Here is a 23,110-nt window from a genome sequence, read left to right on the forward strand (position 1 = left end):
CTGGATATAGCCTGTCCTATACCTTATCTCAAACCCTTCTCTAGAGCAGTGGTCAGGTGGTAATGCAGAAATTAGAGTTGTCAGTAGGATCCTGCAAGAACACTTTGAAAATCAAATACATAAAGTCACACACATAATTCTATACAGACAGCCTGAAGCAGTGAAGACAGGAAAGAGTCTCAAGTTGAGCAGCTAGTTCGGAGTCAGAGGACTGAGCGTGCCACCTAGGAGCTGAGAGCCCACTGAGAGGCCTTCCCCAACAACCCCCATCAGCTCCAAAGAGGATAAAAGGGAAAAGGCATCTTTATGCCACAGACCTCCGCTGGGCCACATCATTTAAAGATCTGAGGTTGAACCAGAGGTGGGTAGAGAGCAAGGCAAGAGGGAAGGCAAGGCTTGCTTTTCTTCCAATTACTATATTATCTCGAAGGTTCTGGAATTCTGAGATTCCTACCAGATTCTAGGCTATTGGCAATAATTTTCACATAAAAGTTTGCTCAAAGACCGATTAGCAGTAGGCACGGCTGGGTGACCCCAGAACTCCCCCCACAATACTTTCTCTTACGGTTTGTCCCGAGAGGAGCCAGGTGTGCTCTCAGGGATCAGGTGAATTCGGGCCTGCAGTACATCTCCAGGTAGCCCCCCACCCCCTCCTCTGGAGTGCTCCAACTATGCTGTTTTTTCAGTATAACTCCTTCTCTTTTGTCTTACCTCACAAGTCACTTTCTCAGGGAAGTGGTCCTCCATTTGTCCTCTACCTTCTCACCGGGTCCCATGTTATGAGCTTTGATAGCACTTCCGACTTTTCCTTAGAGTACCTATTCAAGTTTTCACTACACATCTGTATGAGTTTGGTTTATTTCTCCCACTAAATTCTAAGTTCTGAGACCAGAGTTCATGCTATTTTGCCCATCATGGTGTCATCTCACCTAATAGCCTTTGGAACATGTAATAGTATAGGTATTTCACAATGTATTCTTTACTAAGTAAGGATGTGCATACCTGAGGTAGGAGATGGTTGCAAGACAAGATTCCTGGGTTTTGTGAGGGGTTGTTTTGTTTTTCTGGCAAGGCTAGTATCTTTCTGGTTCCCTTAGAAGTAGAAGCTTAATTCGCCATAGGTCTCTGAACTCTACCCTTGTCTAATAATTTGAGTTGGGATCCCAACAATACATTATGAAGCTCTATGTGGCAGCCACTCCAGAACTGTTTTACAGGAGAAACTGATGTTCCTTCTACCCTTCCTTGAGAACAGTAAATAGCCCAGGTAGCTTAGGGTCCAGACAGGGAAGACAGAACAAGGAATCCCATACAGTGAAGGGCTATCATGGTATTAAGTTCAGGCATAAAGGGGAACAAAGAAGAGGCTCTTATCCAAACCTTGGGGCACCTGAAGACTTTTGTTGAAGGTAATTTCTATACTATGTTGTAAAGAAGATGTAAGAGGTAGATAGGGAAAAAGACAGGGTGGAAGTGTGGTAGAGAGTTAAGAGGAAGAAATAATCAAAAAGACCCAGAGATGAGTGTGCATATAGAGCTTAAAGTGGAGAAATGCAAAAAATTCAGGATGTGGGGGGGAAAGCGATTCCTGAGGGACAGTGGTCAGGATTCAGTTTATCTTGAAGTCTATAGAGCGTCTATAAGGGGTTTTAATAGGGGAATGACCCCATCAGATTTGCCTTTTAGAACAACCTTTAGTTTTACAGTGTCTGAAGCTCCAGGCACCACAGACTAGGACTAGAATTGCTTTCTCTTGGAAGTCAATTTCTCTTGACTACACCACCCCTTCTCTCTGAGGAGAGCTTGGAAGGAGAGCGGCATGCCAATAGAGGTAGGCAAAGGGTGAACAAGTTGATCATACAATTAATAAGTGATGAGCCAGGATGTAAGTCAGAAAGTCCCTTCTGAGCATTCATTCAAGATGAATATGGAGGCAACAGAGTCAATTTTGTATGACTAAAGGAAATGGAAGAGGCTTTTAGCAGGTTGGACATCATTTTGGTCAGTTCTGAAAAAGTATATAGGTTAGAACACTTAGAAACCCACTGGTGCTAGCTTAACTAAGACACAGCAGCACTATACTATAGGACACAGCAGTGCTCCACGGAACCCAAGGGCAAGAACACAGTCACCTCAGGAAAAGACAGAAGGTACTATTCTCAAAATTCACCTCCCATTTCAGCTCCTCTCTATGCATCTGCTTCATCCTATACTTTCTCTCTGAACCTGTTTTTTTCTTCTTTGCAGTTTACATAACAGAATACATAGCCGTAAACATCTTGTAAATTTATATGTTGCCATCTTCTCTAGTCCCTCAGTTTTCATTTCAAATTCCCAGGGAACAGCCTTCAGCATAGCCTGGGTTGGGATGTCCCCCCTGGAACGATCAGCTACGCCTATAAAAACAGGACCAAATTCCACAAATACAGATACTGGGAGAACACTCCTTCAGGTTGCCCCCTCTCTTCAGGGGAGAACCAGTTACAAGGGGGTAAACTGGATGACAATCAACAGATGTGTGTTAAAGGAAATCTCTTATTGTAAGAGTTTAGATTTTCCACTCTCCTTCCCCACAGTCCAATTTTGATGTTATATTTCATTTCCTCTTCCACTGATATTTTATCCATCCTACCATTCTTCACATTCTGAGAATAAAATAATTTATTTTTTGCAATAGGAGGAAACTTGAGAGACCACCAGGTAGCTGCATCTATAAACCATCCTAAGAGCTGACTTTTTGCCCCCTTTTTTAAGAACTCCAAGAAAAGTAAGTCTGAGAGTGGGATTCCACAATTTTATTTACCATGCCAAGAACTTGACAACAAACTACAGCCGACATTTGAACAACTTGGGGGTTAGGGACGCTGACCTCCCTCACAAAGATCTATATAACTAGCCCTAACTGGTTTGGCTCAGTGGATAGAGCATCGGCCTGCGGACTCAAGGGTCCCAGGTTTGATTCTGGTCAAGGGCATGTACCTTGGTTGCAGGCACATCCCCAGTAGGGAGTGTGCAGGAGGCAGCTGATCAATGTTTCTTTCTCATCGATGTTTCTAACTCTCTATCCCTCCCTTCCTCTCTGTAAAAAATCAATAAAATATATATATATTTTTTAAAAAAAGATCTATATAACTACAGTCAGCCCTCTGCACAGTTTCCCAACCATGGAACTGACCCTTGAAAAACACAGATTTGAACTGGGTGATCAAGTGAAAACTCTGCATGTAAGTGTATCTACACAGTTCAAACCTGTGTTGTTCAAGGGTCAACTGCAATTCCTTCTGCTGCAATTTAAGTCCATTTCCTTTCTCGGACTTCATGAAGTGGTACACAGCTGATCAGAATTCATTTTAAAGGGATTATCAAGTATTTTAAAAATCCCTGCCCAGCCAGCATGGCTCAATGGTTGAGCATTGACTTATGAATTAGGACAAGCATGTCAAACTTGCTGCTCACAATGAATATTTTTGTGGCCTAACAAATATAATAGTAAGAAATGTTTTAATAAAAATTTCTTAATTTAACTTTTACAATATCCTGTTATACATAATTATTAATAACGAACTACGTTAGCTAATGACTGATTACTATCATCGTGTTGCATTCATTTCCCTTACGTGCAGGTGCACCATTTCTCTCCATTAATACTAGCAGCAGATATTTTAGTAGCCGATTGCCACGTCATTAGTCTTGCACTAACTTGTTTGGTGTGCACAACAGGAAATATTTCGCTTTCGGAGAACAAGAATAATAGGTTTATTTACATTACGCTTATTAATTTGTGCAGTTATTCAGTGTCTGGTAAGTTAATGTTCAAGAAAAAATACTAATTTTTATTAAAATGTTCTATTATTTCATGTTAATGATTACTCATTTATTTCAGCCCTTTGTATTCAACATGTCTCTATCAAAATAAACCTGTTTCTGTGAAAATTGAAGCTTTTGTTTTTTTGTGGCCCACATAAACTTAAAGCTTGTTTATTTGGCCCGTGTTAGCCTTTGAGTTTGACATGCTTGAAGTAGGAGGTCACAATTGCATTCCCAGGCAGGACACATGCCCGGGTTGCAGGATCGATCCCCAGTCGGGGGGGGGGGGGGGTGTAGGAGGCAGCTGATTGGTGATTCTCATCATTGATGTTTCTATCTCTCTCTCCCTTTCCCTGTCTCTCTGAAATCAATACAAATATATTCTTTAAAAACTTGGGTGTGGCCCTAACCAGTTTGGCTCAGTGGATAGAGCGTCAGCCTACAGACTGAAGGTCCCAGGTTTGATTCCTGTCAAGGGTATGTACCTTGGTTGCTGGCACATCCCCAGTAGAGTGTGTGCAGGAGGCAGCTGATTGATGTTTCTCTCTCATCAATGTTCTAACTCTCTATCCTTCTCCCTTCCTCTCTGTAAAAAATCAGTAACATATATTTAAAAAAACAAAACAAAACTTGGATGCTATGAATACATCCTGGGCCATCAGGACTTCCTTGTAAGAATGGGCAGAAAAAGAAAAGTTGTTTTGCGCAAAGTCACTACCCAGGTTTAATTTAGTAGATTTAAAAGATTTTAAAACACGAAGCTTACATTTCAAAGAAGATACTACATGTAAACTGAACCTAAGAAAAGCCCTAAACAACAGCAAAATAATATTCTGTCTCCAAATGGGGAACAGCAGAAAGAACTCAAGAAAGTAGGACATGAGAAAGCTGCCCTAGCCCTAGCCCGTTTGGCTCAGTGGATAGAGCATCGGCCTGCGGACTGAAGGGTTCAATTTTGGTCAAGGGCACATATCCGGGTTGCAGGCTCAATCCCTTATAGGTGGCATGCAGGAGGCAGCCAATCAATGATTCTCTCATCACTGATGTTTCTATTTCTCTTTCCCTCTCCCTTCCTCCCTGAAATCAATAAAACTACATTTTTTTAAAAAATGAGAAAGCTGGCACTGATCACTGATCATATGATTCTTAAGGGTAGGAAATAATAGGACTGGGTTAAAAGTAAGTGGAATTTTAGATCTGAGAAGGAACTTACAGATCGAATCCCAATCCTCAATTCACAGATGTGGAAACCTGAGGCCCATTTATTTACTCATTGAACAAATATTTATTGTGTGTCTACATGCTCAGTGCTGGAAATACAGTGAAGAAGACATGGACCAAAGAGGGAAAGTGGCTTGCCCAAAGCCACAAAGCAAGTTAGCAGGTCAACAGGGGCTCTTCACACTAAACCCTATTTTCTAATAATATACAATCATTTCTATACCTGTAAGTACACTAAGCATTTGATGAAGGTTCTATGCAAAGATAAGATTTTCATATGCAAGTGATATAACATTCCACAACATAAGGGATATATATGTATGTACATACATATATATATGTATATATATAATATTCAGATGGTGTAAGAATCTATGTAAAATAACCACACATAGATTCTTCATTAACACTTGAAAATGGTAATTTCCTTGGAAGTGCTTTCTAATTTCTTTGTCATAAGTCATTAGGGATTTCATATACAAATTCTGACAATCTGATTTTTAAATTTTTTCAAGATGAATCTGGTCATATAATTATGACTCTTACTACTATATACTTTTTACTTTAAATTATAACTTTCACTTAACTAGTGTTCTGGTATTTTATTTTCAATAAATTACCCTATTTAAAAGACCTAGTTCTCACATTAATCATTCATAAAATAACCAGTTTGGTTACTTTAGTGCTATAATACAAACAGAGATATGGTTCCTCCTTTATATAATGTAAATATCCTGAATTGGGACTTATTTCTTTAAAAGAAAACCTACGTACCTCATTTCAAAATGAACAATGGCACCTATTACAAAAGGGAAAATGAACGTTTGGAACCATTCTTTTTTGTTGTCTTTTTGCTGATTTAATAACCTGAAAAAAAGCAATAGGGGAGGTCTTTAACACAGGAGAGGACAGGAGCCCTCTACTAGAAGCAATATGATAGCCTCAGAGTTCCTCTTTAATTAAAACAACCCATAAGAAAAGGTGTTACATTTTTATAACTTATTTAAATAATAAGTTTTTGAGATACCCCTGATTGGAAAATAGTAATTTATATTCCAACAACTCTTGAGAATCAGAGATGGAGAGATGTGGGAATTGAAAAGCTACCTGTGCTATACCACCAATATTACATGAAGTTCTAAGGGTGGTTTTCTATCCTCAGACTCCAGAAGGCTCTCCTACTGCTGCGTTTCCTTCCCCTGGCCATTCACTCCCTATTACTAGCTGTGCTTCTTCTCTTCGTGGTAAACTCTGTTGAGACAGGCACCTTGAATCAATCACAGCACAAAGCCAATACTTAATAATGAATACCATAGTTGGTAAGCAGAATTTAAAAATCGATAACATGTATTCTAATTCATATGTTCATACTCTGACACGAACTATAATAATAAAAACTGAAAGTACATCAGGAACGCATGGTTTTACCTCAATCATCAGGGTATGCTAAATGGCAGGACAGAGCTGAGAATTTTGAAGGCTCTGGCTAAAAGAACATGGTGTACGCTGTTCTAAAAATATCAACCACTTCTTTTTAAACAGGAAGGATCAACTTCAAGCCTCAGATAATGAAAGACAGGAGAAAACTTTCAGGAATAAAAGAAACATTAAGTGGAAAAAATGACAAGATAATTTTATCTCTGGGTTAAGACATTTTAATATACATAATGTATAGTACTTCATATAATTTATTAATGTCATTTACTATAGGGCACTGTAATTAATTCAGTGACATCAACATTGACCTCACACAAGGATAAAAGCTGGGTTTTCTTGTGTACCAAGTTCAAAACATGTACTGAAGTTATCACACACAACAGTTATAGGAGATCAACTTTAAGGATGACTCAAGTATACAGTAGTTGCTTCACATGGTTTTCCCTCAAGACTTGAATGCCACCCAGTGTTGCCGTGTTTGTGCAAATGCCAGCTGTGGACTGCCCAACTACCTCCTTTTACCAGCCCCACTTTTGCCTGTTTTACTGCTGCTGCTGCTAGACTTGCCAGACGATTTTGAAGAGAAGAGTCTTGTCATGAACTCAGAAACATCAGGCAGTTCATGGTTGGAATTCAGCATATTCATCGACTGCTCCATCTCCTGCAGGAAGAGAAAGCATAATGGCATGAAAGACACAGGGATCCCTGGGGTCACTGAACAACTGACACTTCCATGAAGGAAGAAGGAGAGGAGTAGAACAAGTGAAAGGCACTGATTCTAAGCAATGATGCACTGTCATATCCAAAAGCACTTCAGAAACCATGTTTCGTGCCTCCTTTATACCACTACTAGAGGCCCGATGCACGAAAATCTGTGCAAGAGTAGGCCTTCCTTCCCCTCTGGATGCCGGCACCGGCTTCCATCAGGCACCTGGGACCCAGGCGGCTTCCCTCCAGCTGCTGGCAGGCACCTGGGACCCAGGCGACTTCGCTCCGGCACTGGCTTCGTCTGCAATGACATCTGGTTTAATTAGCATGTTACCCTTTTATTATTATAGATGCATTTTGATCTTTAGTAAATGTCCAATAAATGCTTGCCTAGGGTCTGACTCAGCTTATCCTTCCTATATAATAAAAGGCTAATATGCAAATAGACCAAATGGCAGAACAACCAAACAACCGAACAACCAGTTGCTATGACGTGCGCGGACCACCAGGGGGCACGCACGGAACATGGCAGGCGTTGGCAGCAAGTGGCAGAGCACGTAACATGGCGGGCATCAGCCGTGGCAGGATAGTTGAGCAGGTGAGCGGGGGCGCGAGACCAAGGTGGGGCACTGGTCACTGTCATTGGGGGCGAGCCTCTGGTGGTTACTGAAAATTCTTTGCTCCTGCACGCGGTGGTCTAACCCAGCGCTCGCACCCACTGCTGGCGCCTGGCACCGGTCCTGATCACTCGGTGCCATGAGCGGGTGCAAGTGGCGGCTGCTGGCACCAGGCGCCAGTCCCAATCCCTTGGCGCCGTCAGCGGGTGCAAGCAGCAGCTGCTGGCTCCAATTGCCCCTGAGGGCTTCTCCATCTCCCCCCTGCTCCTTAGGGGCAATAGGGGCAGCAGCCACCGCTTGCACCTGCTAACAGAGTCAGCCCTAATCGCTCCGCGCTATCAGTGGGTGTGAGCGGAGCTGGCACCATCAGCGCGTGGGAGTGGTGTTGGCAGGAGCAGGGCTGCTGGCAGACAGGGGACTAGGGCCGCGGTGGGAGGGGCTGGGAGGAGGCGTAGAGGATGGGCCAAGATCCGCCCCTGTGCCCACCGCAGCCTCGCAGCCCACAGTTCCTTTCAAGGTGCACTAATTCGTGCACTGGGCCCCTAGTGTTTTTATAAAAGGCATTTCCTCTGATAATGGACATATATAATCATATTCCTGCCACCTTATTTGTTTTCTGATTACAATGCTTTCTTATTGTTTTGACAAGTGTTTTTTAAACTCATGCTTTCTTTAGATACATATAACCAGAACATCAATCTTTAATTATCTATCAAGGTATCAGCATCATTTGGAAGAGAACAGCAGTATTTCTAAGACTTGATTCCTAAGGCCCTTAGTAATACATTTATGCCATATGACCTGGGTGACCTCAACTATAACATCCAAAGCAAGCAACACAAATGCTACAAACAAGTTACTGGCAGGACAGGATAAGGGTCTGACACTTATTTTGAGGTTTGTCTTCCCCTTTATTAAGCCAAAACCCACAAAGTACTGTTCCACTTTCGCAATATTAATATAATGTCTGCTTCATTTGAATTTTATGTGACATTCCAAAAGTGAACTTAATACTGTATTAGTTCAGACATGAAAAAAATAGCAAATATTATATTACCTATCACTTAAAATTTAATACCTTTTGGGTATTAGCTTGGACTTTCTCCCCAAAGGAAGAATTCATATACATAGGTTTTCAAGGAGAAAGTGCTTTTACAAATAAGGTCAGGAAAAGAAACATTATAAATATAAATCAAATATATTAATGTGTCCTAATAATCAAGAATTAAATGTATATGATAATAAGTCTTGAGTCACTGCAAAAATATATCAACTCTATTTTTTAAAAATATGTTTTTATTGATTTCAAAGAGGAAGGGAGTGGGAAAGAGATGAAACATCAATGATGAGAGAGAATCACTGATTGGCCGCCTCCTGCACGCCCCACATTGGGGATCAAGCCCACAATCTGGGCATGTGCCCTTGACCGGAATCGAACCTGGGACCCTTCAGTCCGCAGGCCAATGCTCTATCCACTGAGCCAAACCAGCGAGGGCTCAACTCTATTTTTTAATCTATTCAATTCTGAAGCTCTTTTTGTTTTTATTCTGAGGTTATGTTTATTAAAGCTGGGACAGTGAAACAAGGAATAGCTTAGGACAGAAGAAGCAACAGGAGAGTCTAGGCAAGGCTGCTCTGGCCCAATGAGAAGTCAGAAAAAAAGGGGGCCTTGGAGACAGGTTCAGGGGATTAGCCCAGCATGAGCTGCCACTGATCATTGCTCCCCTGGTTGCAAGTCTCATGGGGACCCTTAGAGTCTAGAAGATGCATCCCTGAGAGAGAAGAGGGTGAAGGGAAAGGCACAGGCATGCTCCTGGGAGAGGGAGCACACCTGAAGCTCTTGAATAAACAACTTTTTATATTGCTCACCATGTGCAAAGTACTTTGCAAGTAAATGAATTTTTAATCCCATGTGACTTCTAATGCTGCCTCTGTTGATGCCACAGAGACTTAACTGGCTTGATACAAGGATTATATAGGATGTACACTTTCTGGCCAACACTGAAGCAGAGATGCCAAAATTTAGCAATAAAATATTATAAAACATTATAAAGCTTTGTTTTTCCACGAAGCTTTTTCTGTCATTTCAGCTTGGAATAAAATGCCGCACCTTCTACAGAACTTATCTCAGCAAACATTTTTATTTATTTTACGTTTATCTTAGCAAGAAGAATTTTTTACAAATCCATTCTATTTCCTATACTACATTTAACTGGATTATGAACTTATTGATGACATAATAATTCATTTGCACATTCTCCAGTACCAAGAACCTAGAATTGATTAGTAAATGTTTTTCAGCAATGAATAAGATGTCAACATATTAATACATTAATTTAATGGGAAAACTTGGAACTAAGAAGATATTTATTGATTGTTTTAAGTGGAAGAATGGACAATGATTTTTAAAAAACTGAAGATTTTATATGGAAGCCAATATAAAAGAGACAAAGCTGTGGCACTAAACTTGAAGCATCCTACTTGGCAACTCCTCTCCCCAGTCCAGTTTTGTGATACAAGGTCTGAAAGCCACTTTCCTATTTTTCTCCCTTGGTCTACTCAAATTTCTTTCATGTGTCTGAACACATAAACTAAATGTGTATTCTAAAGAGTTTTGTAAAGTAAAAATAGAATATAGGAAGCTATCATTTTGTAAAATGTTTGGGTTAGGTGTACCAGGATTATAACATATTTCAACTCTGTAACATGTGAGGCACAGAGTCTAATACTAAGTAGAATGTTTGAGCTATATGAAGAGACACCAGCCTTTATTAAGCATAAACAACTGAATCTATCTGGTGCAATGGTAATGACTATCTAAATGCCAGGAACATAATACTGTATTAGCACAACCTCTAGATGAATTTGGCTTGGGAATTAGGATAAAGCTGAAAGATCCAACCCATCCAGCCACAACAGATGGACCAGGCATCAGAATATGGTTCAAAAAACCACAGCTAGGCAATCATCTTACCCGTCTCATGTCAGGATCACTTGTGTTGACCACTTTGGGCAGAAGTACAAATATCAACAATGGAAGAACCATCATCATAACCTGTGAGGGGAAAAAAAAATCAGAAAACCTTTATTTCCACTTAACACTGGTTCTCAACCTTCCTAATGCCGCGACCCTTTAATACAGTTCCTCATGTTGTGGTGACCACCAACCATAAAATTACTTTCGTTGCTACTTCATAACTGTAACTTTGCTACTGTTATGAATCATAATGTAAATATCTGATATGCAGGATGTATTTTCATTGTTACAAATTGAACACAATTAAAGCATAGTGATTAATCACAAAAATAATACCCTAATATGCAAACAGACCAAACAGCAGAACAAGCGAACAACTGGTCACTATGACATGCGCTGACCACCAGGGGGCGCATGCAGGACATGGCGGGCATCGGCCACGGTGGAGCAGGTGAGAAGGAGCGCCAGACCACGGTGGAGCGCCAGTTGCTGTCAATGGGGCAAGCCTCTGGTGTTTACTGAAAATTCTTTGCTCCTGCGTGCTACAATCCCACCAGATGCTCGCACCTGCTGGTGGCGCCAGCCCCACTTGCACCTGCTACCAGTGCCGCTGCTCACATCTGCTGCCGGCGCCCGGCACCAGCCCCGATTGCTTGGTGCCATCAGAAGTGAGAGCAGCAGCTGCTGGTCCCAATTGCCCCTCAGGGCTTCTCCACCTTCCCCTGCTCCTGAGGGGTGATTGGGGCAGCAGCCACCGCTCACAACCACTGACAACGCTGGTGCCGTCAGCATATGGGAGTGGTGGCAGTGGCAGCGGGGCTGCCAGCAGACAGGAGACTGGGGGCCATGGTGGGAGGGGCCGGGCGGGGGGCGCAGAGGATGGGCCAAGACCCACCCCTGTGCTCACCGCAGCCTCGCAGCCCACAGTTCGTTGCAAGGTGCACAAATTCATGCACTGGGCCCCTGGTATAGAATAAAACTGGTAGCAACCAACTCAATTCTCCTGAACCAGTTCTGTTGATAGCAAGGTACTCTTCAATGTCTGACTGTTGCAGAAAATAAAAGCTTTATTTATACATATGTGTTTGGATTTTATAGACACCTTACTTTGAGTTTGTGCTGTCTACCATTTTGTAGTTTATAGCTTTAGTTAACACAAATAGTTTGCAAACAGAACTATCTGTTCACTCTCTTCAATCTGTAGTCAGGCACTGGGACTGGTGATTCTGATAGCCAGCTGGGCTGCTCTTTCCAGATGACTTTGTGGTTCTTGGAGAAAAAACTATAATGTACCTCTCATTAACGTACATCCTCTAGAGCAATATATTTCTAGGCAACTACTTTAGCAAATCAATTCAAAAGATGTCCTAGAAGCTTATAGCTTTGGATATGCTTCCATGAATTTCAGAAATCAGAATATAGCCCTGGCTGGATAGCTCAGTTGGAGCATTGTCCCAATATACCAAGGTTGTGGGTTCGGTCCCCAGTCAGGGCACATACTAGAATCAACCAATGAAAACATCAATGAGTGGAAAAACAGATCAATGTCTGTCTCTCTCTCAAATCAACAAAAAAAAAAGAAAAAGAAAAAGAAAGAAAGAAACTGGAACATGTTTTTGTGATTAATCTCATTGCTGATTTCTCCTATCTACTCTATCCTTCTGTTTCTTTATCACTGATAGGAAATTCTAGGTACTAATTTATTCCTCTCTAGAGGATGTACAGCCCCAAACATTCCTATTTGTAATCTAAATAGCTATCAGCAAAGAACGATCAAAACTTAGAAAATTCTAACAATAACTCAACTTTCAAAAGCAGCAAAAAAAGTCAATTTATCTCTAAAGAATGTACTCTATTAGTGTTTTTTTCTTAATTTTTTTTCTATTGATTTGAGCAAGAGAGGAAGAGGGAGGGAGGAAAGAGGGAAGGGGAAGAGAGAGAGAGAGAGAGAGCGAGAGAGAGAGAGAGAGAGAGAAATACTGGTTACCTCCCACAAGCACCCAGACAGGGGATTGAACCCACAACCTGGGTATGTGCCCTGACTGGGAATTTCAATGTCATATCTACCATGCAATTCTCATTATATATTCCCAAGACACTGTTTTCCTAAAATCCACTAATTACACTTTCATCCAACAATCTGATGTCAGCTTTCTATCTCATAGGGGTTAAAAGTTTTCAACTGCCTAGAAGCCAATTAGAGATTAGTAAAGATACTTTGTTATAACCTGATACATACCATTGGGTTCATCAGAAAGTCTGTCCAGCCCCATGATTCCCTTTTAATAAAGTAAGAAGGTGGGCCTGAAGATTTCATTTGAAGAGGATAGGGCAGTCTGACCACTTCTGATGTTTTAATATAATTCACATATCTTGCTCTGATAAAACATGAAAAAGAAATCAGTAATTCTAGTAAAAACATTACTAGTTAAAAGAATTGCCTATAATATATAAGCAATGATTTATAATTACCTTTAGCTTTTCCCAAATACTTAGATATCTAAACTTTTGACTTGAAAGTCTGATCAAAGTAGCTTTACCTGTATGTCTAAAATATTTAGCAAAACGTAGAGAAAAAAACACAAGACTTGGAATCAAGCTACACATTTAAAAGAAATAGCTATACATATTTTATCCAGAATTCTAAGGTTTTACATTCTGCCAAAATGTCAGAAGTGGAAGTCCCACATATACTTTAAAGTAACTTACCAGGTATGCTTATAAAACATTGGTCAAGAATATTAGGATCTTTTTTAAAAAATATGTTTTTTATTGATTTTAGAGAGAAAAGGGTGAGGGAGAGGGAGAGAGGAGAAAGAGAGAGAAACACTGATTGGCTATTGAACCCCAAACCTGGGTATGTGCCCTGACCAGGAATTGAACCAGCAACCTTTTGGTGTATGGGACAATGCTCAACCAATTGAGCGACACTAGCCAGGGCAAGAATATTAGTATCTTATATGAATCCCACTTGATGAGGTCATTGTTTTCTTTTTATCTATGCTTCAGGCATCCAATCATCAGGAATGGATCTGAGAATATGAGTCCCACTGCTGCAACCAGACCTTAAATGCTAAAGCATGAAGTACTCTTTTTCCAAGGTAAAAAAGCAAATAAAACTTCCATATTTAGAAAAGTATTTCTATTTGCTTAGACTACAAACTGAAAATTCAAACAGAGTAAAAAGAATAAAAATAATTTAGTTTTTAACAGACAAGTATCCCCTTTTAACAATTCTCATTCCCTCCAGTATTCAGTGTTTGCAATTTAAAAAATTTTTTAAGGGTGGAGGGGGGCAATGGGGCAACAGGAGGGACATCTCCACTCCCGTCCCCTCCCAAGGCCTCCATCCCACTGCTGTCTGTGTCCATGGGTTACGTATGCATGCATATAGTTTCTTGGTTGATCTCTTCTCTCCTCCTTCCACTCAGGAGTCCTCAGTCTGTTGCATGCTTCCATGTCTCTGGATCTATTTTGCTTGTCAGTTTATTTTGTTCATTAGATTCCACATATAAGTGGGGGGGAAAAGTTTTCTAACTGTATATAATCTATACTGTAATCTACATATCCCCCCATCTCCAAGCTTGCAATTCAAAATGTATAAAAAGTCATGATAAGTCCTTTAAGATTTAGATTTACATAGTAGAATTTTACCTGTACAGTTAAAAAAAGATCTTTATTTCCCTAAAAAGTATGAGAAAGTTGATACCTAACAAGGTTCATTTACTTTAAAGCAATCCATTTATCATTTATTTCATCAGGTAATTTATGAATATATTTGCAAGGTATTAGCTTCAATTCAAGCTTCACATTTGCTCTAAATAGCCAACAGCAAGAAATATGATTAGAATTTGGACAAAGTAGAATAATCTACACTAATAAAAGAGAAAAATGGTAATTGGCGCACGACGCTACCCTTTTCACTGGCTAATCAGGGCTATATGCAAATTAACTGCCAACTAAGATTGGCAGTTAACTGCCAACAAGATGGCGGGTTAATTTGCATATGTAGGCACAATGCAGGGAGGTGAAAGGGAAAGCAGGAAGAAGCCCCCTGCCACTGACAGTGATCAGAAACCCAGGGGGGAGCTAAGAGCTGGGGGGCAGGGCAGAGGCGGCCCTGGGGCCACCTTTGCCCTGCCCCCCAGCCATGATCGGAGAATCAGGTGCCTTTGCCGCCCTGGCCAGTGATAGCAGGAAGTAGGGGTGGAGCCAGCAATGGGAGCTGGGCACGGTCGAAGCTGGCAGTCCCGGGAGCTAGGGGTCCCTTGCCTGGGCCTAAAGCTGAGCCCACAATCGCGGGGCCGCTGCAGCTGCGGGTCCCCGCTGCCCGGGCCGGACGCCTAGGCCAGAGGCGTTAGGCCTGGGCAGGGACGGAGCCTGCAACTGAGGGGAGCTGGGGGTCCCCTGCCCAGGCCTGACACCTCTGCCAGAGGCCTCAGGCCTGGTCAAGGGGCCGATCCGGTGATTGGTGATCGGAGGGTGATGAGGGTCAACTCCTCTGGCCGAGGCATCAGGCCTGGGCGGGGGGCGGAGCCGGGGATTGGGGGGATATGATGGTCCCCTTGCCCAGGCCTGAAGCCTGGGTCAGAGGCGTCAGGCTTGGGCGGGGGGTGGAGCAAGCGATCAGAGGGAGATGGGGGTCCCCTGCCCAGGCATGATTCCTGGGCCAGAGGCCTCAGGCCTGGGCGGGGGCCAGAGCCAGTGATCGGGGGGAGATGGGGGTCCCCTGTCCAAGCCTGACACCTCTGGTGGAGGCGTCAGGCCTGGGCAAGGGGCCGATCAGGCGATCGGAGGGTGATGGGGGTCTACGCCTCTGGCTGAGGCATCAGGCCTGGGCAAGGGGCAGAGCCAGCAATTGGAGGGGTCTGGGGGTCCCCTGCCCAGGCCTAATGCCTGGGCCAGAGGCATCAGGTCTGGGCTGGGGGCAGAACCAGTAATGGGTGGAAATGAGGGTCCCCTGCCCAGGCCTGACACCTCTGTCTGAGACGTCAGGCCTGGGCAAGGGGCCGATCCTGCGATTGGAGGGTGATGGGGGTCAACGCCTAAGGGCTCCCAGTATGTGAGAGGGGGCAGCCTGGGCTGAGGGACACTCCCCCCACACACACACCCAGTGCACGAATTTCGTGCACCGGGCCCCTAGTCTAAGATAAAAACTGAACTTCAAAAAGAGAAAAAAGTAATTTGTTTCTAAAGAAGGTATCTTTAGCCCTAGCTGGTTTGGCTCAGTGGATAGAGCATTGGCCTGCAGACTAAAGGGTCCTGGGTTCGATTCCGGTCAAGGGCACATGCTGGGTTGTGGGCTTGGTCCCCAGTGGGGGGTGTGCAGGAGGCAGACAATCAATAATTCATTCTCATCATTGGTGTTTCTCTCTCTCTCTCCCTTCCTCTCTGAAATCAATAAAAAAATATTTTTTTAAAAAAGAATGTATTTTTAGTGACATCTTGATATTGGTTTCGTAATAACATTAAGAACTTAAAATACTGCAGAATAACTGTCCCTGTTCACTATACATGCTAAAAGAGAGAAATAAAATCCTACATGTCTACCAGTAGGAGCTGGTTATGAAAATGACAGCAAGTCGACTCATGGTCTAATACGCAGCTGATATAAAGGATAAGAGAGCTCGTGTGTTACTCTATTTGAATTACAGCATATTTACATATCATACTTTAAAAACTTTCAATTAAAAGAAAGCAAAAAAAGAAGAAAAACATTTTAAAAGTAAACACTAACCCAACTGTAAATATTATGGTACTAAGTGAACATACCTCTATGTCATCTCAATTTGGGGTAGCTACAAATCAACCCGGATAGGCTTGGCATATACTGAAAGGTCAGCACGAAAATGTAGCTCCTCTAACCCCCAAATTATTTTTGCCATTGCATGACTCGTGCTTTATTACAGCAACATGCAATACTTTTGTGGTAACTCAAACAAAGAAGAGATATTACCATTTAAAACTGTCTCATATTTGTTAATTATACCTCAATAAAGCTAGAAAAAAAGTAAATATATAAAACTGCTTCATATACTTCCTGGTGAGATTAGACAAAAAGAATACAATAATAAAACAAATAAACATATTGGAGGTTATAACAGAAGGCTGAATGTGAACATTGTGGATATCTACACAACTGATTTCAACTGCAAATGTATTGTGGTATTCCATATTCACAGCCTGAATTAATCCAACATTCTTTTCACCTCAAATTTTGCAATTTTTTTCTAGTTTGCCAGCCTCTAATGCTGTGCTTTTCTTTTTCTTCTCATGATCTCACTTCAAAATAAACCCTACAATGTAATCTATTATTTTCCCAAGAAAATACTAAATTTCCATTGCACATTAAATATTCCAAAAAAGAAAACAGAAATGTCTAGGTCAGTGATGGCGAACCTATGACACACGTGTCAGAGGTGACACATGAACTCATTTTTTTGCTTGATTTTTCTTTGTTAAATGGCATTTAAATATATAAAATAAATATCAAAAATATAAGTCTCTGTTTTACTATGTATGGTTGCAAATATCAACAAATTTCTATATGTGACACGGCACCAGAGTTAAGTTAGGGTTTTTCAAAATGCTGACATGCCGAGCTCAAAAGGTTCGCCATCACTGGTCTAGGTCAACACACTATCAAATAGGTACTAAGATATTATCAAAATATTCCAATGGCCCTGGCCAGTTTGGCTCAGTGGATAGAGCATCGGCCGAGGGACTTAAGGGTCCTGAGTTCGATTCTGGTAAAGGGCACATGCCCAAGGGGCTCGATCCCCAGTGCGGGGCATGTGGGAAGCAGCCAATCAATGATTCTCTCATCATTGATGTTTCTATCTCTCCCTCTCCCTTCCTCTCTGAAATAAATAAAAAAATAATAATAATAATAATAAATAAAAGATTTACTCTCTCAAAAAAATCCCAATGAAAAACAGGTGATTAATAATATTTCCAACTTAGAAAAATTAAATTATCTCCAACTTTAATCACGTTTCATTTACAACTTTCACAGTGTTTTTGTTTTATAGTAATCTTATCTCTTCACTATATAACCACATTAGGACATTTAAAATAACTTTTAAACCAGAGCAGAAGGAAGTTCAACTTTACAATATTATCAATCCTCAGATTAAAACAATGTAAGGATGTTTTAAGTAACACTGTAGCCCACACTTTGGTAGAAATTAAATCAGTTGCTCTCACCTCATTTTTCCTTTTGAAGTAATATCCACTCGAATGGGATCAAACCTGTAAGCAGGAGATATAACTTCCACTACGTAAGATCCAGAGGGTATATCATGAACCACAAAACTCCCATCTGTCCTGGAAAAATGAAAATCATATTTAGTCATTTCTGATCAGTAGCTTATTCTTTTCTAATGTTTTAGATCATCTTGTTAACCTGCAAATCAACTCCCCCAAGAATGACATTCAGAACTAATTAGAAAAAAAATACTCCCAAATTAGCAAAAGTTGCCCCATGCTTCAGCTTCCATAATTACACTGAATGGGTTCTGAAAATACCCCAGACACTCCACAGTACAGAGAACCCTGACATAGAAAGTACTTACACTCCCTCTGTGGGACTGAGATAACAGGCACAGAAGCACAGTTCCTGTTCTGAAGCCATGTCTTCATTCAAGGGAAACTATCAATATACATTACTAGAGGCCTGTGCACCAGTGGGGTCCCTCAGCGTGGCCTGCAGGGATCGGGCCAAAACCGGCAGTCCAACATACCCCAAAGGATTTAGTAGGTTCGCTGCGCTCCGAGGGCCCATCCTAGGGCAATACCGGCATGCCCATGACTGAGAAGCAGCTGTGGGCTTGTGCCCAGTCAGTCCTGATGCCGGTCCGATGCCAGTCTGATCCCAGTCTGGTCTGGATGGGGGAGGGGTGTGCAGGCAGAGTGTCTGCGGGAGAGGCTCACAACGCCCCAGCTGCACTCGCCCACTCACCGCCCGCTCACGCCCACTCACCCGTGAGCCCGTGAGCCCAGCATCTAGCACCTGTCGGTCAGTTGAGCGGTGCTCCCACTGTGGGTGCACACTAACCACCAGGGGGCAGCTCCTGTGTTGAGCATCTGCCCCCTGGTGGTCAAGTGGGCATCATAGTGATTAAGTCAAAAGGTCACTTAGGCTTTTATATATATAGATTACTACAATATTAGTAGTTCCAATCCTCTCCAACAAAGTCTTAATTAAAATGGCTTTTTTTTCTAATTTTAATTTGCACTCTGTTGTTCTCCTTTCTTTTTTTGTAGTTAAAACCATCCACCTTGGACTGAAGGGTTGAGGGTTCTATTCCAGTCAAGGGCACGTATACCTCAGTTGCAGGCTCAATCCCCACCCTGGTCAGGGCATATGTTGGAGGCAACCAATCAATGTTTCTCTCTCATGTCAATGTTTCTCTCTGTTCTCTCCCTCTCCCTTCTACTTTCTCTCTAAAAAAAAAAAAAAAAAAAAAAAAAAACATGGAAAAGATATCCTCTGGTAAGGATTAACAAACAACAATAACAAAAAATACCATCTATCTTTTCCTAACTGATTTCTTCTAAACTTTCTGGGTTTAGAAAACCACCCTATTAAGGGCTAATTTCATGGTCACAGATCAAAATTAATTTGTTTTCATAATGAGAAACTGCATTCTGAGGAAAAAGAATTTGAAATAACAAATACAAAAAAGCATTTATTTATTTATTTGTTTGTTTGTTTGTTTGTTTACTTACTAAAGGCGGGGGGGGGGGGTAAGTCCCTCAGCCCGGCCTGCACCCTCTTGCAATCCGGGACCCCTTGGGGGATGTCCGACTGCCAGTTTAGGCCCCATTCCACTGCGGGATCGCCTAAACCGGCAGTCAGACATCCCTCTCACAATCCAGGACTGCTAGCTCCTAACCCAGGGGTGGGCAAACTTTTTGACTCGAGGGCCAAAATGGGTTCTTAAACTGGACTGGAGGGCCGGAACAAAAGCATGGATGGAGTGTTTGTGTGAACTAATACATGTTAACACTGCTGCTGGTGAAGGAGTGGAGGGGAGAGCAAGAGAACCCTCTGCTCTTTCGGCTCCGCGGGCCGGATAGAACAGCCGAACGGGTGCCTGCTTCATGGCCCCTAACCGCTCACCTGCCTGCCTCATCACCCCTAACCACTCGCCTGCCTGCTTCATGGCCCCTAACCGCTCACCTGCCTGCCTCATCACCCCTAACCACTCTGCCTGCCTGCCTGATCACCCTAACTGCTCACCTTACTGCCTGATTGCCCCTAACCACTTCTGCCTCACCCCCAGCGGTGGCTTCGTGCAGATGGACGTCCAGAATGACGTCCGGAAGGTCGTTCAGCTATCCAGTCTAATTAGCATATTACGCTTTTATTATTATAGATTTGTTTTGTTAATCTTCACCTTAGGATTATTTTTCCATTGATTTTTTTTAGAGAGAGTGGAAGGGAGTGGGAGAGGAAGGAGGGAGGGAGAAAGGGAGGGAAGGAATGGGAAGGAGGAAGAGAGACACAAATAGATGTGAAAGAGACACACTGGTTGCCTCCTACACTCACCCCAACCCGGGCCTGGTATTGAACCTGCAACCCAGGTACATGTCCTTGACCATGAATCAAACCCAAGACCCTCCAGTGCACAGGCCAATGCTCTAATCATTTAGCAACACCGGCCAGGGCCATAAAAACATTTTTAAGATAAGTAGGAAAATATAAAAATGGACTGGGTATTATTAGGTGAAGTTATGGTATTAATAATTTTGTTGAATCAATAATGATATTGTGTTATTTTTTTAAGGCTTTATCTTCTAGAGATATAAAATAATGTTTTTATAAGTGAAATCATATCATCTTTAGGATATTTAAATAGTCTAGAAAAAAACAAATGAAATATAGAAGACACATTAAACAAACAGTAGATTGTGATAGGTACCTAAGGATTCACTAAGCCATTCTGTTTATTTTAGTTCATGTCTGTAATTGTCCATAATAAAAAATTAATGAAAGTATAGTACATAATCTTCCTGTCAAAAATTGAAAACTACCGTGCTAGCCAGTTTGGTTCAGTGGATGTATATAAATTACGGTTTATATCCATAGTGATAAAAGTGAGAAGTGGCATGGGGAATCCTCAAGCCAAACTCCTTTCATCTCTGCTAACCAAGTCCCAAATAACCTCCAACAAGCATAAAGAGAAATCAAAACTGCATGCTGCTTATGCATAACAGGTACAAGACAAATTATCTGTCCCTCTTCCAACAAGTTTGCCAGGACAAACTCCTTATATTAATGCTTAATCAAACTTTCTACACACAGATGTAAAAACATAAAATGGTATCAGGAGCTGCTCACAAAATATTAAGCAAAAAAAAGCAGGTGACAAAGTGTATATGTTGTGTTTTACTATTAAAAATATAGGACATATGATTCCAAAAAGGCTGGAAAAGACACAATGAAATATTAAGGTTTGTTATCTCTATTATTTATATTTTCTTCCATACATGTTACTTAGATGTTATTTTGAAATGGAAATAATAAATGCTTTGAAAAATAATTGTATACAGCATCAATGAGAGGCCAAGTGGCCAAGTAAGGCTAATTTTCCAAAGCTTAATGAAAACCTTATCATTAAAACATTATTTAGGGTAAACCTAAAGAACACCCTGAAGTCAGATCTTTAATGACAAATAGCATTAAAGTAATGGTTGTAAGCTTCTTGTCATTATTTATTAATCTAAGGTTGAAAGTCTCATTCAAAGACATCTGAATGATCTGAATATTTTGCAAATCAAATTCAGAATTCAATGTCCACATTTAACTGGTCTGGCTTTCAGATAGTGCTTGGTGGTGCACAAACCCACCAGATAAACACTTCCTTTCCTAGATACTTCCTTTCAGTTCGCCGTTTCCCTTTCCAAGCAGCGACTGAAAAGTTTAAAACATCACACTTGTCCTGACATCCGCAAAGCAGGCTGCCGCAAAACGAGCGTGCTAACAAATTCGACACGTCTTCTAAGATAGGTTGAAAGCCCATTTCTGCTAACAGCTAGAGAGGACAGAAGCGTGTAAGCAACACGGAGAAACCCTAGTCTGACATAAATGCCAAGTTGCGATGTTGCAAATCCCTCGATGAATTCAAGTGTAAAAAAGAACAACCACCCCACCTCCAGGCGAAAAAGGTGCTTTCATTAGGGACCTCGGGGCCTATTAATTTTAGAAGCAGCATCAGCCTCCCAATCGATGTCATCACTAGAAGCCCGCTGGGCTTTCATAATTCCCACTTGCTTAGCATCTTTCTACACAACATCAAGCTACAAAAAGACTGAAATGAATGCAAAAAAAAAAAACAACAAAAAAAAACACGGCCAGATTCCAGGGAAGCCCGATGACATTCAAAAAGAGTTCAGCAAGCGGCAAATAATGGTCCCTCTGTCCCCAGGGCGCTGGAGTGGTGGTCCCCAGACGGGGCCAAATGGAGATGAGGACAACCGGTCCCCCCAATCTCCCCCTCCCCCCACCCCGGCTCCGGCCCGAGGGCCAGCACCTGCCGGCCGCCGCGTTTCTGAGCCGCGGGACTGGGAGGGGAAGCGTCCGCCTCCTCCCGAGGTCGCCGGGCACAGACCGCGGGGGCGCCCGCCCCGTCACCCTCCGACAGCGACGCCGCCAGGGCCTGACACTTCGCTCTCCCGGGGGGATCCCCCCTCCGGCTTCCATCCCAGCGCCCCCAGCGCCCTCGGGACGCTCACTTAAGGAAGCCAACGTGCTCCTCTCCGTCCACCAGCACTCGGGCCGCCGAGATCCAATCCTGAGGCTTCACTCCGGGGACAACCGCGCGCCCCTCAATCTTGAAGCGATCTCCTAGGCCGACCCCAAGCCCCGCCGACCCCTCGGCGGAAGCGCCGGGCGCCTCCGAGCTGCGGGCCCTCCCTGCCAGCTGCAGCAGCAGCAGGGCGCAGAGCAAGCCCCACCGGGTGGCCGCCATGACAGCAGCTCTCCGTGGTCCGACCCGCGGCCCCGGAAGCCCTCCCCAGGCACCGCGCCGCCGGCTGCGTCATCACTGCGCGCCTGGCCTCGGCGCGAGTTGCGGGCTCAATCCCGGAAGCTTTGGCCAATCGACTTGCGAAGCGGAGAGGAGGCGGCCGTACCCGCGCTCGTGATTGGCCGGCGGGCTGAGGAACTTGTCAAAGGAAAAGACCGCCCGCTCCGGGACAGTGGTGCAATGTATGTTGCTGTGGCAACCACCGAGGTTTGGGACCACAGGGGAGTAACGGAGGATAAGACGCAGAGCGCCGGGCATCTGCAGTAGTGTCTGCAAATGAGGCGAAGGCCTCGGGAGACAGATCCAGAAAA

At 42.8% G+C, this 23,110-nt stretch overlaps 1 protein-coding gene across 1 annotated transcript; it reads right to left on the bottom strand.

Annotated features, from left to right (window-relative positions):
- Positions 1-6,549: 6,549 nt before the first annotated feature.
- EMC7 (ER membrane protein complex subunit 7) lies at positions 6,550-22,803 on the bottom strand. Its single transcript, XM_059705625.1, has 5 exons — positions 22,507-22,803; positions 17,974-18,093; positions 13,007-13,145; positions 10,765-10,845; positions 6,550-7,126 (listed from the first exon to the last, which is right to left on the bottom strand). The coding sequence occupies exons 1-5, from the start codon at positions 22,740-22,742 to the stop codon at positions 6,974-6,976; spliced, it is 729 nt and encodes a 242-aa protein (XP_059561608.1). The 5' UTR covers positions 22,743-22,803; the 3' UTR covers positions 6,550-6,973.
- Between the last annotated feature and the right edge of the window lie 307 nt (positions 22,804-23,110).

The sequence above is a fragment of the Myotis daubentonii genome, chromosome 1, assembly GCF_963259705.1.
Source record: "Myotis daubentonii chromosome 1, mMyoDau2.1, whole genome shotgun sequence".
NCBI lineage: Eukaryota > Metazoa > Chordata > Mammalia > Chiroptera > Vespertilionidae > Myotis > Myotis daubentonii.